This window comes from Schistocerca piceifrons, chromosome 5 (assembly GCF_021461385.2).
Source record: "Schistocerca piceifrons isolate TAMUIC-IGC-003096 chromosome 5, iqSchPice1.1, whole genome shotgun sequence".
Classification (NCBI taxonomy): Eukaryota; Metazoa; Arthropoda; class Insecta; order Orthoptera; family Acrididae; genus Schistocerca; species Schistocerca piceifrons.
The window spans coordinates 353,627,623-353,643,136 of record NC_060142.1 but is presented as its reverse complement, the minus strand read 5'-3'; the positions used below and the strand labels follow the sequence as shown (position 1 = coordinate 353,643,136).

Below are 15,514 nucleotides of genomic sequence, written 5' to 3'. Positions count from 1 at the left end.
TTCATAGAAGTTTTTACCATCGCCACGATCCGAGCGGTCAAGCTAAGATCCCTGTTCCCTACGACAAACAACGTTCCACTGCCGTGCTGCATGGAGGTCGCTGAAGCATGGTCACAGCTTACAGTGACAGAGGGCTGGTGGCGCTTACCAGTCCCCTGCTCAAGAATCCCATGGTCACCATGCCCGTACCCAGCAAACGAACACTGAGCCCCTGGGGGCAATTAATTAAGTCTTGCAGGAATAGTTGGTAGATTAAAAAAAAGGAAGGCAAGATCAGAAAGAATCAGAATCTTTGTCATTTCCTTTAATATCAAAAGCTACTAAAGCAATGGACACAGTGAAGTGTTGTGTGTAGAGTTCTGAAGTCAAGGGCAAAGAGACTACAGGTCCCTAACGACAAAATGCAAGAACAAATTTTCAAGAGCACATTATTCTATGATGATTATCCGATGTAACATCCAAAGTTGTGTTTTTGATCCTACACTGGAATGCAAATGGTCAAGGATGTTGCCTATGTTCTGCATATGTAGCATTACAAGAATCCAAGACACTAACATAAAACTAGGATGCTGAAATCACCAAATGATGATACAAACATGAGCGTTTGATACTACAGTATCATTCACATTTTCTATTGAGTAATACATTCTTAACCAACATCAAAAGGAATCATTTATTTTAATATAAGCAGTTTTTACTCTATATAAATCATGTAGCATTGTATCAAAATAAAAAGTCAGTCAAGGAACTTTCCACACTATTAGACAGAATTTTTGGTCAGTTCTTATCTTCGGGAGGCTACATGTTTAGTACAGCTGACTGGCAACATGAAATTTAAAGTACAAAACACTACCTAGCTTTCAGAACTATTAGCTCCACATAACTTAAACGATACATGACACCTTTATTGCACTACATATCATCTTATCAATCCCTTCTTTAAATTTCCTCCCCCATGCCCCAATACAAATACATTATACTTTAGCATTTTAAAATTGCTAATAAGTATAATTTTTTTAAACTGTGTTTATTTGTAAATGAAATTTGTATACATTTAGTCTGTAAATAATGGATCCTTACTTACTGGTATCATTTCAGCAACTTGTGAAAGTACAAGTAATGCATGGTGATGTGTCTGTGGATTCTGTGTACCACGAATACACTGCACCAGCAATGACACATTGACTTCATCCTCAGTCACACTGGAAGGTATGCCATCTGCAGACAGTTTCTGACAACAATTAAGAATGCATGACAATACCAACTGCTTCGTATATTCAACAGGAGATTGCTCTTCAAACTCGAGACATCTGCAGAACATAAATGAAGTAAAATTATTTCTTTTCTTAAAAATCTGACAACAATGTTATTCTTCAATCTAATGAACAGTATGGTAGAACACATATATGCAGAGAAAAAAAAGAGATGAATTTTTGAGACTTCACTTTTCCTACGAACAGTTGGTCTAGATGTCTTTGTATTTCTTGAACAGAACAGAAAATGAACATACAAGTGAGAGTCTTTTTCAGCTTTAAATAAATATATAAATAAATAAATGTCTCTGCTCTTTATGGTCAATCTCAGCACACAAATACATACGGAATCCTAGTACCAAAAACTTGCAGCAATGATTACTGGTCTTCCACACTACTGCAATATATGCCAACAAAAAGGTGTTAGTGCTTTGCAATAAAAAGAAATTTTGATACAACAGAGTCTACTTCCAGATCAATATCACAGCAACAAATGAAAACTTATTACTCTCCAACAATAGTTATTATCAATGGCCACTATCACGAATCAAAACAACTGTAAAATATCTGGCAGGAAAGACAAAGTATAAATGTCAGAAGTTTTGATGAATTTGCTTACAGGAGGACAATACGATCAATGTTATCTTTTTGCTCACTTCTTCTCAACCACTTCTAGCAGCTAACAGAAAATTGAATAGACAATGGCATTTAAATGCTAAACTCTCACAGATTGTGAAGTCTCTGAAAATAAAATTCTCAATGGTGACAAAGTTGAAATATGATAATAACAAGAGGGATATACAAATAACCACTCAACATACAGTAGTGGTACAAGATATCCTGTTACTATTTCTTCATCTCAGAGTAGAAATTGCACACCATACTCTCAAATGTTTGTTCTATATATTCTGATGTCTGTCTTGCCCATCATGTTTACCTTCCAGCTTTCTCTAATACGAAGGAAGTTACCCCATCACACCCTAACACACATCCTATCATCCCTCTCATCCAGTCCATTCTTCCAGTTAGTGTTTTCCACATAATCCTTTTGTTGAGAGAACCTCAATTCTTATCTTATCGTTCCTCTTAATTTTGAACATCCTTGTGTAACACCACATCTCAAATGCAACACTGAAGAGAGACTTTCAACTGCCAAAGCATTCGCTCAACTAAGCCATCTGCTGCCTGGTGGTAAGCTGTGGTTCTAATATGCTTCATACCAAGTAGAACAGTGAGTGCTTTGAAAAGGTAAGACTTTAATTGCCTTCTTTGGTCTGTTGTAACTTGTAGTTGTACACTGAATTGGGTGATCCATCCCCAAAAGAATGTGGTCACCATGGCTTTGGCGGTAATGTCAATCATATGGAACATGCCCTGCCAATGTGTGAAATGATCAATGGTTGTAAGACAGTACATAGATCATTCTGATGGTGGGAGCAGTTTGATTATGTGCAGATGCACATGCTCAACTCTTCGGTTCAGTGGAACAAACATGCCAAGAGGTGCCCTGACATGCCGGCCAACTTCATTCTGCAGACCATATAATTGTGCACATGTTCCTTATAATCTTTGTCCATATTTGGTCAGACAAAAGCTTGCTTCACTATGTTCATAGCGCCCCGTAATCCAGGAAGCCATAGGCCATGACCAGAGGTGATTCCCTGCTGCTGAAAGTCAAGTCACAAATTGCTGCGGTTTGGTAGTTGCAACCTCATGAGCACGTCTGACAGTGATACTGTAAAACACGCTGGAGCTGTAGGCCTGATGGTTGCGTCAAAAAGTCTCACTGCTCACTGTCTGCTTGTTGTGCTGCGATGAGAGCTCAGAAATCAACTGTAACAATGATTGCTTCATCCATTGGCACATTCAAATCTCCCTCGACGTAAGACTACATGGGTGGTGAGCTGTCTGATATAGACTAGATGAAGCAGCTGACGTGGTGATGATTTCTTTGGACGCTGGTGGAAAGTATAAGGTAGTGGCTTGTGGTGCGTGACTAGGGTGAACTGCCGTCTCTCTAACACATGGTGAAACTTCTCAATGCAGGCATATGTGGCATACAGTTCACAAACATTAAGTGGACCAGTTTCACTGTGATGGCAATTAATTTTGACTGGAAAAAGCCAAAGCCTGCCAGTATTCACCTATTTGCTGTTGCACTGCACCACCAATTGCAGTGGCACGTGTGTTGACCATTAGAGCAAAAGGCGCCTGAGGAACTGGGTGCACTAACAGAGTAGCTTCTGTGATAACAGTCTTCACTTTGGTAAATGCTAACTCCGCCTTGCAACTCCACGGTAGTTTGTTCTTTGGCCTTTGTGCACCATGCAAAATTTCATTCAACTGTGCATCCAGGAGGGCATGACTGCGAATGAAACTGTGGTGTCATGGAACAATACCACCCTCACTGGCATCTCACAGTTGGCAACAGAACTGCACATTTCTGACAAATGCTAATTGTGGCCATGCAGGGAACTGGTGGATTCAATCATGTGCACCCGCTGAGGCATGGCTTCAGTGTCTCTGACTACAAGTGCCATCTGCTGCCGTGATATAGGATGGCTGGCGGTAGCTACAAGGCCCAGTCTCAGTTGCAGTCTTCAGCCTCAGTCAACCTTCAACAGTACACTCACACATTAGTAGCGGGAGCCTCACACTGCACGACACTCTTAGTTTGTTTCTTGGAACAGCTAGACTTTGTTGCTGTTTGTTCTTTTGTAAAGTTTCTTTGTAACGCTTGGAGAAAACTGTAAGTTAAGTAAAACTCCTGTTTACTGTATGTATGTGTTTGCTAATCATTTCTGCTCCCATCCAGTTTCTGTACGATGACAGCTGCTGCACCACTCTGTAGCCCATCTCACCTTACCATTTTGTATGAAGTAGTACAGTTGTAATTCTCTAACTGTTAGAGGCTGGGGAAAATTAACTATAGCTTCGATTTTCTCTTGTGGCGGTCGTATACCTTGAGCATTGATAGTGAAGCCTAGGAACTGAATCTCAGCTGCTCCGGAGATGAACTTCGACAGGCTGATAAGCAGATTGTGTGCATAAAGACGAGTGAAAATTTGCCGTAAGTACAACATGTGTTCTGCCTTAAAGCTTGACATGACCAAACTGTCATGAACGTACTTAAAACAAAAATGTAGCTCGTGTGTAATCTCATTCATGAATTGTTGTAACAGTGGAGCAGCATTACAAAGTTCAAAAGGCATTATAGAGTACGTGAGCAGTGTGGGGATGGGAGTCTTAGTGTTGAAATCTGATGGCACAGGTATTTGGTAGAATGCACACACTTAATCCAACGTAGTAAAAATGGGCTACCAAGCATGTTGAATGGAAAATCTTCGCTCTGTGGTATCGGATACCTGTCAGGGATGGTTCTGGTATTGAATTGTCTATAACCTCCACATAGGTGCCATCCTTTCTTGTTCTTTAGGATGACATGCAATGAAGATGCCCAACTGCTGCTAAATGGGCGGTAGATTCCCTTTGTAAGCATGAACAATAATTCCTGCTTCACTTCTTTCAGTTTCTCATGTGTCAGGTGGTGCACCCAAGCATAATGTGGTGGTCCTGGTTTGGTTAGTATATAGTGTACTGTCAAGTGCTGCACAGGTGTAAGCATCTGGCATAAGGTCTCTAGAAACCGCTTGAGGAGCTTCACAAATGGAGAGTCACCAGTTACCATCTGCACTGCACAACATACTCATCCTTGGCTTACCAGGTTGGTAGTGGTATCAAAGAGGTGCTGATGACATAGATTAGACAGAAGTCCATAGAACAATAGGAAGTCCACTCTGACTATGGGGTGCATTATGTCTGCTATGACAAATTGCCACTCAAATTTACATTGCAGGCCTAAGTTTAACATTAACATGAGTTGCCAATGTGTTGTGATCATGGAATCGAATGTCAGGTGGCAGGCACACTAATCAAATATTCCGCAGGATTTCTTCATTAATGGCACTGCTCGCTAACAAACACAGGTGTCCCAGTAGCTGCGATGGAGTGCGAGCCCCACTTGGTGGTGATGCCAGAATGTCTCGCACCTCCACAGCCATGTATCTTCATTGAGTGCTGCAACAACAGAACTATACTTTCTGTCGGCTGCAGTTACATGCTCTAGCACGAATTCGCTTTTTAACTGAGTGCACCACAGGACAGGATTCTGCTGCCAAAATGATAGCAATTTTACCATTCTGAGACTGATTTCTGAACCTACAAGGACGTCTGCAGTTGATAGAAGGTCTAACATTGCAGAGTTATGGTTAAGACAATGCAAAAGAAGCGCAACGCTGTTGATCTGAATGTTCCTTACACGGCTCGACGCGGCATGGTAATAGGTGTCAGTGACCGCTGAATAGCACGTCGGGGTCACCAATTGTTGCGGGTTTAATAAATTCACTTCACTGCAAAATTCAGAATTATCCAGCAACACATTTGATGTTTTTACAGAGAATCAAACAACAGAAAAATTACAAAACAAAGAGCAAATATAAATCGAAGAGAGATTCTGTTGAAGATAATCACTGTACAGAGTAAACACTTGTGTAAGTAGCACTACACTACATTTCAACACTGCACTTCAATTGTTTTGAGTTTACTATATGCTGAATCTGTCCTTTCAATAACTATTTCTTTGCATTTTTCTGAAGCCCTCTCGCAGTAGCTTTCTTCACTTCCTACTGATTTCATTTATAAATGGCTTATAAGGCAGCTTTCCTTTCTTTTCCTTAATATTTTTGTACTTCCTTGTTTCATCGACGAATTGAGAGATTTCTTTTGTTACCCACCACTTCTCTGGCATCACCTTATTTACTGCTATTACTTGTCTGTCCTGTATCATATCAAAGCAGTACAAATAACTGAGAAGGTGATTGAGTAGCAATGAAACATTTATTACTGTAATATTTCAATTCAAGAAATTCCAGGATAAAAATGAAATAAATAAAAAACTGAGGGAAGGCAACCATTACCTTATTGGTTAAAACTCATCCATAACATTTATTTGCTTTTATGTTTTCAGACGTATATTGAGGAGAGAAGCTACAATCAACTTATTTAAAACATCAGATACATATGCAAAGTAATTTGCTATGAGAATATCACATCAATAAGAAGAGTACAATGAAGTTAAATTTCTAATTGCTTACCGCTGGAGTATTCCAAAAAGCACAGGTAAAATATGGTGAACAGAATACAACTTCTTCTTATTCTGAATTAATTCAAGCAAAGTAACACCCCGCTTCCATGCTGACGTTTTGAGAATTTCCAAGGATGGAGCTGTTTTTATAACCCTACAAAATACAAAACAGAAAACAAACAAATGTTTTTTTCTCAATAACAGCTCAGTAACATGATTACAATTTGCAGCTTGGTCTAATTTCTTACTTTTCAGTCATGCATTAAGAATTAAATATAGAAACAAACAGAGTAACCAAACAGATAAAGTTCCTGTTGAAGACATGTGCAAGACTTCTGTATAGACAAGCTAGTGATACACATAAACATAAACTTTCTCTCACACTATAAATTCAGCATGATGGAAAAACAAATTGTGATGCAAAAATGTGGACAGTGGAAACGTGCAGAAAAAAGTAGTGCTGTTATTAAAAGAAATAGATAATTGGCAGCAGAATAATTAACAAAATGTAATAGATGTCTCCATGTGGAAATCACACAAGAGCCTGATAATCAGTGAATAAAGACACAAGATCAAACTGAAGTGTGATAGGAAAGCAAGAATGTGTCAAAAGCTTTAGAACAGAGCTTCATAGCCAATAAGCCCCCTGAGTAGACGTTGAGCACAGGCCTGCCAGCTGCGAGTACTGTACCCATCTTCTCCATCATCACAGCACAGGGTAGGAAGGGGAGAGCCAAGTGAAAACTTCAGAGTGGACACCAAGTATTTCTACATCAAATCATTAGAGACGGAGCCCAAGTTAGGATGATGTCAAAGACGGGGAAGGAAATCGGCCATGCCCTTCCAAAGGAACCACCCAGGCAAATAAGGGAAATCACAAAAACCATAAATTGGAATGGCCAGATGCGGGAGTGAACCGTCATCCTCCAGAATGTGTAACCAGTGTGTTAACCACTGCATAACCTCACATCAGTAAAACCATAATGTTACTACATCATTTAAATATTACGTGAGTACAGATTTCTCATATTTCTTAATCACACATTACACATGTAATGATTTTTAATCAACTCTCGCACCCTCAATCATTTCATTCTTTTTTCCTTATTCAAGGGCGTTCATGTGCATCGTGGGTCTGAAAATGAGTTTCGCAAACACATGTTATGATTTCTCACTGTTGAAAACAGTTTACAGACGTCAATGGAAAGTAAAAAACAGTATGCCTGTAGCAGCCTTGTGTAAGCAGGGAATCAGTACTGAGGGAAGTGTTTGTAGAAGTCTGGAATGTTTCTCTTTTTACTGAACTTGTCATTATATTCTGTGTCATGCTACAATTTAATTACAGTACTTCAAGCTGCAGATCAAAGCAAATGTCATGCAAATGTGGAGAGGAAAACAGATTAAAATCATTCTGCAATGCTGTAACATTGTTAACTCAAAACTAGAAACATTTCTTAAGATTATGTAGAATAGGTGGATCTGTTAGTTAATACCAGAGTCCTTCGATGAAGTCAATTTTGGAAAATGAGTTAAACTTCCTTTGTCCAATTGATCCTTTCCAAAGTGACAATTCATATCGAATGCCATACAGCCGATAAAATACATAATCAACAGGTCCTTTCCCTGAAGTGAAGTGTTAAGTAATTCGGATGGCCGGCTGAATCAGACTTATGTTCTGGAACATACACATTACTCATTTCCATATTCACATCTATCTCAACCAAATCGCTTTAACAACTAGCATCTACTAAGCCATTGCACTTGCCTTTTATAATTTAATAAGACAAACTTCTTTGCTAGCCATCAATTTATTCTCGAAAGTTCTCTGATTGGCACTGCTGAAGTCCATGCTATTGTATATTATTAATTGTACAAACTACAATCATTACTTTTTTCAAAGTGATATTCTTTGCACACACATTCTCCTGGTAAGTCATCTACAGCCATGTTTAAAATCTTGATCTACAGAACACCACTGATTTCACTGTTCACTTTGCAGTAGCTGAGATGAACGATGGGAAACGGAGGTCAGTTAGTACGAATATAATTGGTGCTCATGGTTGGATGACCAGCTACTTTTGAAGAGAATTTCTTCCTGTGATGAGATATCTTGTACAAGCTGAATGAATTCCAGAACCAGTTCACACAGATAGAAATATACTTCTTGTAGAATTTTTTCCCCTTCTTTTCCATGTTAATGGATCTTTTGCTATATGCTGGTCAACTTTATCTACTCCTCTCACTGTGTCATTATATGATATGACTGCCACTGGTTTTTATTATCTGTTTACCCTTTTATTTGTAGTTTCCATTTACACATTTTTTTATGCTCGAAATAGACACATCACACTTGTCTTTCTATCTCACTGCTGTATCTTTAACCCCTCTGGAAAGCAACATCATCTCCTTTCTTCAATTTCTTATTGTGAAAATTTGGTGCCATATCTTTTCTAGAAGGTTGCACAGCGCCATAAACAAGCTGTGATAGAAAAGTAATGACTCCACATTTGCTGGCTTTATACATATGATATTCACAAGAAACATTTTAGCTTCTTGGTACACAAGTTCCTGATGTATATTTGCATTCTCCGCTGTTCCGGATATTTAGTTTATTGCTGACAGCTGAAAAGGTTATACATGTTTTTGAGTGCTCAGCAAATTTTCACTTGTGAAAAAGATAGATCAAAGAATTTGCATTAAATTTTGCTTGAAAAGTTGAATAAGTGCAGCACCACACTCAAAATGGTGACTAGGGCTTTTGGCGAATCTATTATGAGTAAAACAACAATTTACAACTGATATAAACATTTCAAACAGGCTCGAGAAGATGCTGAAGACAACAACTGCCCTGGATGTCTTAGCATATCAATTACTGATGACAACTTGGAAGAAATAAAGAAAATTGTTCTGTAAAATAACCAAATCACCAGCAGAGTCCTCCTTCCCATGAACCATGGACCTTGCCATTGGTGGGGAGGTTTGTGTGCCTCAGCGATACAGATAGCCGTACCATAGGTGCAACCACAACGGAAGAGTATCTGTTGAGAGGCCAGACAAAGGTGTGGTTACTGAAGAGGGCAGCAGCCATTTCAGTAGTTGCAGGGGCAAGTCTGGATGATTGACTGATCTGGCCTTGTAACATCAACCAAAACAGCCTTGCTGTGCTGGTACTGTGAACGGCTGAAAGCAAGGGGAAACTACAGCTATAATCATTCACGAGGGCATGCTGCTTTACTGTATGGTTAAATGATGATGGTGTCTTCTTGGGTAAAATATTCCGGAGGTAAAATTGTCCCCCATTTGGATCTCCAGACAGGGACTACTCAGGAGGACATCGTTATCAGGAGAAACAAAATTGGTGTTCTATGGATCAGGGCGTGGAATGTCAGATTATCAAAGAGACAATATTTAAATTTTAAATCAATAGCACTATAATGTTACCTTTTCTTCCTTGTATTTGGTGGTGGTGTGCATATTTTCGCATTATACATGTTGTCCAGTTCAGCAACAATCAGCCGTGCATCAAGAGTAATTCTTTTCCACAAATGTGCAATAGCAGATATCACATCTGGCGCATCACTTTCATATCCCAAATCCAGAATAATTCCTAAAATGTGCTGCTGTAGATCCGGAACAGATTCAAAGAATTGGCTTGAAATCTGAAAATCAGAACAAAAACTGTGTTGACTGAAATGAAACTGAATTTTATTATGCTTCCTCTAAACTTAACATACGCTTTTGAGTAAAATATCAGTACAAGCTGCACTTTTCTTTTTGTTTTAAAATCCACGGCTGGGTTCAACCACCAAGGTCAGCACCATCCTGTAATATATGTCTGGCCTCCTAAGTAAATACAGAATGTTCTGTTTTTCCCCTCAGGATTCATGACAGACACTACTGAATAGTAGCCTGGGGCAAAAGCTGTCATGGTTTTCAAAATAAACAAAAAAAGTGCAACTGGAGCGGGCATTTATTCATAATCTATACTGAAGTTGTAGAATATTCATCAACATGCTTCACATGCAGGACAAGAAAATAATATAAACAGCTGGATATGACAACAAGTACACACCCGTCATGAAATTAAAGACCGATAGATCATACTACCAACCAATATAACAACAACATAGATACAAAATGTTATGTATTTACGTTGCTCTATCTGTTTCTCGCATGGACAGAAGCGACGTTGGTGTTTAACTACAATGAAAGCGACCACATGCAGTGTACATGAGTAATCTGCGCACGTTAAGTTTAAGGGAGGAGAGAAAAAGTAATATTGGCTTTAACTTATGTTTTATTTCCAAAAATTTATTCTAACATAATGATTCTATTCATCAGCACTTTCATCATCACCACCAGCAGAAGAATCATTGTTGTCATTGCCATCTTCCTATAGAGTGTTGCCATTGATTCTGCCCAGTGAGTTTGCGATACCATGTTTTCTGAAGGATTTTTCCACCAGTGGTAGCAGAATAGAGTCCCATTCACATTTCACCTCCTCAAAAATCTGAGACAAATCCAGCTGCTTGATTTTCCACTTGGCATGAGCTTGGGTTTTCAGTGGCCATCCACTGCGTATATCGCTGCTTAAGAGCAGTGATTTGTACACACATCTAGTGGCTGCCTGATGGATGTTAGGTATCCAGAGATAATAACCAAGTCATTGTTCCTTTTTTGTAACTTCTAAGTGGTATGTCTGCTAAAGCTGTCCAGGATCAATAAGTTACATAAATTCAGTAATACACTGGGGCGGTGTTGTCAAATGCAAGTCATTCAGTCAACAACAAGGTAATCGGCTATCCACCCTTTTGGATTCACTCTTCCACCTGATATTTTCAGAATTTGTTTCCCTTTTAAATATCACGTAAAGTGGTAGCTTTCATCCACTGCTAGTTACTCACAACATCATCGTACACCTTCAATTCACATTGCTGCCAGTTCATATCATGACGCTGGATTCCAATTTCCTATTCACAGTGTAGTCAAGTGCCATCTCAAAACAGACTGGCATTTTTTTGCAATAATATAGAGGACTGTTCACAGTGCTAATTTATCATGTAGCAATGAAAATACACTACATTTTCCTCCTAATTACCTGGAAGCCATTGAGCAATGGTAGTTTTCCTTCAGAAGCCCAGTTAATTTCAACTAAAAACTCTTGATGGTCATCGCCGATTAGCTTTAAAATTGGTGATGTCACATACAATAATTGCAGAGCCTTTTTTCGAGGTTTCGATGCTTCGCTTTTTGGACGCGAAATGCCCAGCATTACAATTCATTTCTTGAAGCCACATTTTGCTTTTCGACAATCGCAAATACAACACTAGCTCACATCTTACTTTCTCCTTCCTACACAGTTTCCAATGTTCTCTGCTTCGTCAATCATTGACATCTTGCTTCAGCTGTGTACAAGCAATAACGAGTACTTGTAGGCATCATTAACACGTTAACTGGTGGTTACTACTTCACTTCTAACATGCTACTGATGCATCACAGACTGATGCTGGAACAATGCTACATGGGGTCAATCCAAAATTGCAATTTACATGACTGTTTTGAGAAAAGTGTCCTCTACAACATTGTCTATTACACAAAATACCCTAAATTCAAAAATAATCAGTCAAAATGGCCTCCAAAGTTTGGTATCCAAATTTTCAAAAATCCACTTTTTAGGCCCAAATATAGCAAACAAGGAGTGATTTATGAGAGTCTATTTTTTCCTCTATAGTCAGACATCATACACTACTAGCCTCATATAGAGCAAGAACACTTACAAATGTTTCCTTAATTTTTTAAGAATTTTTGAAATTTGAAAATTCATTTTTTGTAAAGTTTGGGGTTAGTTATCTCAGGTGGGAATGAATATAAAAATATTATTTTTGAACAGTTTGTACACCTAAACGATAGCAATGTGATGTAAAAATTTCAACATTGATATCTGACTGTGAACAAAGATATACATTTTTTAAAATGAGGAGATAATTCACATTACTCTACAACTGATCTTATGGCTGTTGCCTATTCATGTGTGATATTGGCAGGATATAATCATTTATTACTGAAGTAAGGTACTGAATTATATACAAGAAGTGGAAACATCATCACTGAAATTAACATTTATATTATTTTGACATACTTAAAATAAATATTTTCAATTAACATCCTTCAAGATGCGACTGTTCCTAAACCTGGTGGTAAATGTTAAGAACACTTATTTCTTCAGATAGCTTCTGTGATACAGAATAAGACCTCCCAGTTTCTGTGGTAAATTAAAGCACTGAAAGTTCCCTTAAAACATTTTTCATTGGTATCCAAACTTTCTCACTGGTAGATTTCTTGAATGATGTTCTTGGGCCAACAGGGTGGTAAAAATGCACAAAAACATCACTGTTTTCCAAACTTATTCTTTCAACCTCTGCAAGCCAACACTGTCCATCATACAAACATGCCACAATGTCATTCAACGTTAAAGACAGAGATATAATTTTACTGACACAATGATCCTCATAAATTTCGGTTTCTGATGTTACATAGCATCGAACTAAGTTTTCTGCAATGACAAGGAATTTGTAGAAATGCCTTGTTCCTTTTATTGCTATACAGTTTTCAAGTCGGTTTGAAGTGTTGTTTTCATATGCAGAACCACTTCCTCTTTTTTCATCGGAAAATAGGTAATGCCTTTAATCCAAAGTCTACTTTGTGGTTGCACAGATATGAAAAATTCTTTTTGTTCTTATACTGACTACCACTTCCATTTAAAAAGAATATCAGCTTCTCAACCTTGGGAAAATTTTCTTTTATGCAATTTATTACATACTTTTGAAAAACATGTACAGTCAAAGTGTTGTGCTCCAAGTAGTCACTTAGAATGCAAATTGAAGAACTGCAAACTTCATCTTTCTCATTTTTAAAGTAGAGAATAAATGCCTGGTCATTGACCCAGTGGTACCCTTGTATTGCATCCTGAACCAAATGTAAATTTTTCTGCAAAATCAGCTAGCACTATGCATTCAGTTTCATGAAGTTGTCCTTTTTTGTCCTTCAAACACTTATTTTGGATTTTAGAAACATAGTGGTGACTTTTGAGTTTCTGTAACTTATCAATTAAAGATTCCAAGTATTCTTCCTGAGATTCAACCACTGTTATCATTTCTGCCCTGTCAGTGGTGACCCACTGTTTGAAGGTAATACTGTCTGGCATTTTCTCATCATATTCATGAAACAATTCAATAACGGTTTCCTTACAAGGGCATTTATTACACAAACTCATCATGCAGACATAACTGTTAGTGTCACAGACCATTAAATCTAGTAACTCTTTGTAGTTAAGATCATTTAGTTTTGCACCCACAATAATCAGTTTGACATTTTGATGATATAAACAAACACATACGTAGTGTGTCCCTGAGGATCCAGCCCAAATACACCACTTAGGGCAGAGGTCACAAAATTTTGACCTTCCATTTTTGCATTCAGGATGAGAATTTTTGAAAGCTACATAAAGTTCATTTAAATTTGACAGCACTAATCGTTTCTGCTTTGTTATTTTAACTCCATTTATAACAATTCTTTTGCTATCTTTGCAACCTGGGCACATTCTACTGTTTTCATCATCTTCAAAAAACTGCTGGATCTTTTTAATTGTTCCTTCACTTATACCTACTCTCCTTTCTTCTTTCCTAAAACTGGAAGAATGCCTAGCTCTTTCACTAATTTTCGGGTTAGTTTAACCAAACGATGAGTAACGTTGAATTTATGAACTATTTTTTTCTCTTGACCATGAGTCAGGGAGCAAACTTAAAATTTAATTTTTAATTTCTCTATTAAGCTCAAATATTCAGTGTCAGATGATGCTGGTGGTAGGTTTTCTTCTTCTTTAGAAATAATGTTGGTATATGTATTATTGAATTTTCTAATTTTGTCTGAAATTTGTTGTACCTTATTTTCAATAGCTGCTTTTCTTTTTCTGCTACTTAATTTTATTATTTTCGAAGCAGAGATACGTCTAACTTAGAACAAGCAAAATCCAATATGTTAACAGCTTCCTCATTGGGAATATAAATGTCATTAACAAGGTTACTTGATACTGGTGTTAGATTCACAACAAATATTTTTGAGTACCGGTAAAAATTTGGGCAAAGGGAATTTCCAGGAATCACATTACATTTCACTTGGGAAGCTGTTTCACTCTCACAAAACAAGGAAAAATGTTCAAGTTTTATTTCCCTCAAACCTTTAGCAATAGGCTTTTTTATGAACTTTATGTGGATCACAGCACTTTCATCCAAAAATGTGGTTGTACTTCAAAATATATTTCTTCTCATGATACTCACACACTGATGTTACAGATGAACTTACTCTAAATTTAAACAAAGTTTGTCTAACTTCATCCATGTCATTGACATTTTTCAAGTTTTTTGAAACTGAACCGTAAACTGTTTTGTGGCACACTTCACATGCTATCTGCCCAACAGGGAACTGTTCATACATGTTATTGCATTACAGTTAAGCTCTCAAAATTAATTACAAATTACACACAGAACAAAGCACATAACACATTTCACAGTCTCGATGATGTACATCCACTCTAACAGAGGTTTCAAAACAGACTGATTACAACAATGCCACACCCAGCAATGATGTACTTCTTTATTGAAATAAACCTAAACATAAATGGGCATTTTTATTACCATAGGACGAAAGCGAAAGCTCCTATTCTTTAATATTGCATTATTACAAATAAATAAACTAAATGAATATTGGGTGATAGTGCAAACTAAATATATGTCACAATTAAATTTTGTTACACTGAAAGAATAAACCATTTAAATAGGTGACAGCCATAAGATCAGTTGTAGAGTAAGATGAATTATTTCCTCATTTTGAGAAATTCATATCGTTGTTCACAGTCAGATATCAACACTGAAATTTTTACAGTACGTTGCTATCATATAAGTGTCCAAACTGTGCAAAAATAATATTTTTATATTCAGTCCCACCTGAGATAACTAGCCCCAAGCTTTACAAAAAATGAAACTTTTCAAATTTCAAAAATTCATAAAAAATTAAGGAAACATTTGCGGCTAGCAGTGTATGATATCTAACTATAGGAAAA

At 37.5% G+C, this 15,514-nt stretch overlaps 1 protein-coding gene across 1 annotated transcript in view; it reads right to left on the bottom strand.

Annotated features, from left to right (window-relative positions):
* Positions 1-15,514, bottom strand: part of LOC124798417 (HEAT repeat-containing protein 1) — a 286,351-nt gene that overhangs the window by 124,089 nt on the left and 146,748 nt on the right. The window contains exons 12-14 of the mRNA XM_047261815.1: positions 9,838-10,055; positions 6,407-6,550; positions 1,085-1,310 (exon numbers count right to left, since the gene is read on the bottom strand). Coding sequence (XP_047117771.1) covers positions 1,085-1,310; positions 6,407-6,550; positions 9,838-10,055 — 588 coding nt within the window. The remainder of the gene's footprint in view (positions 1-1,084; positions 1,311-6,406; positions 6,551-9,837; positions 10,056-15,514) is intronic.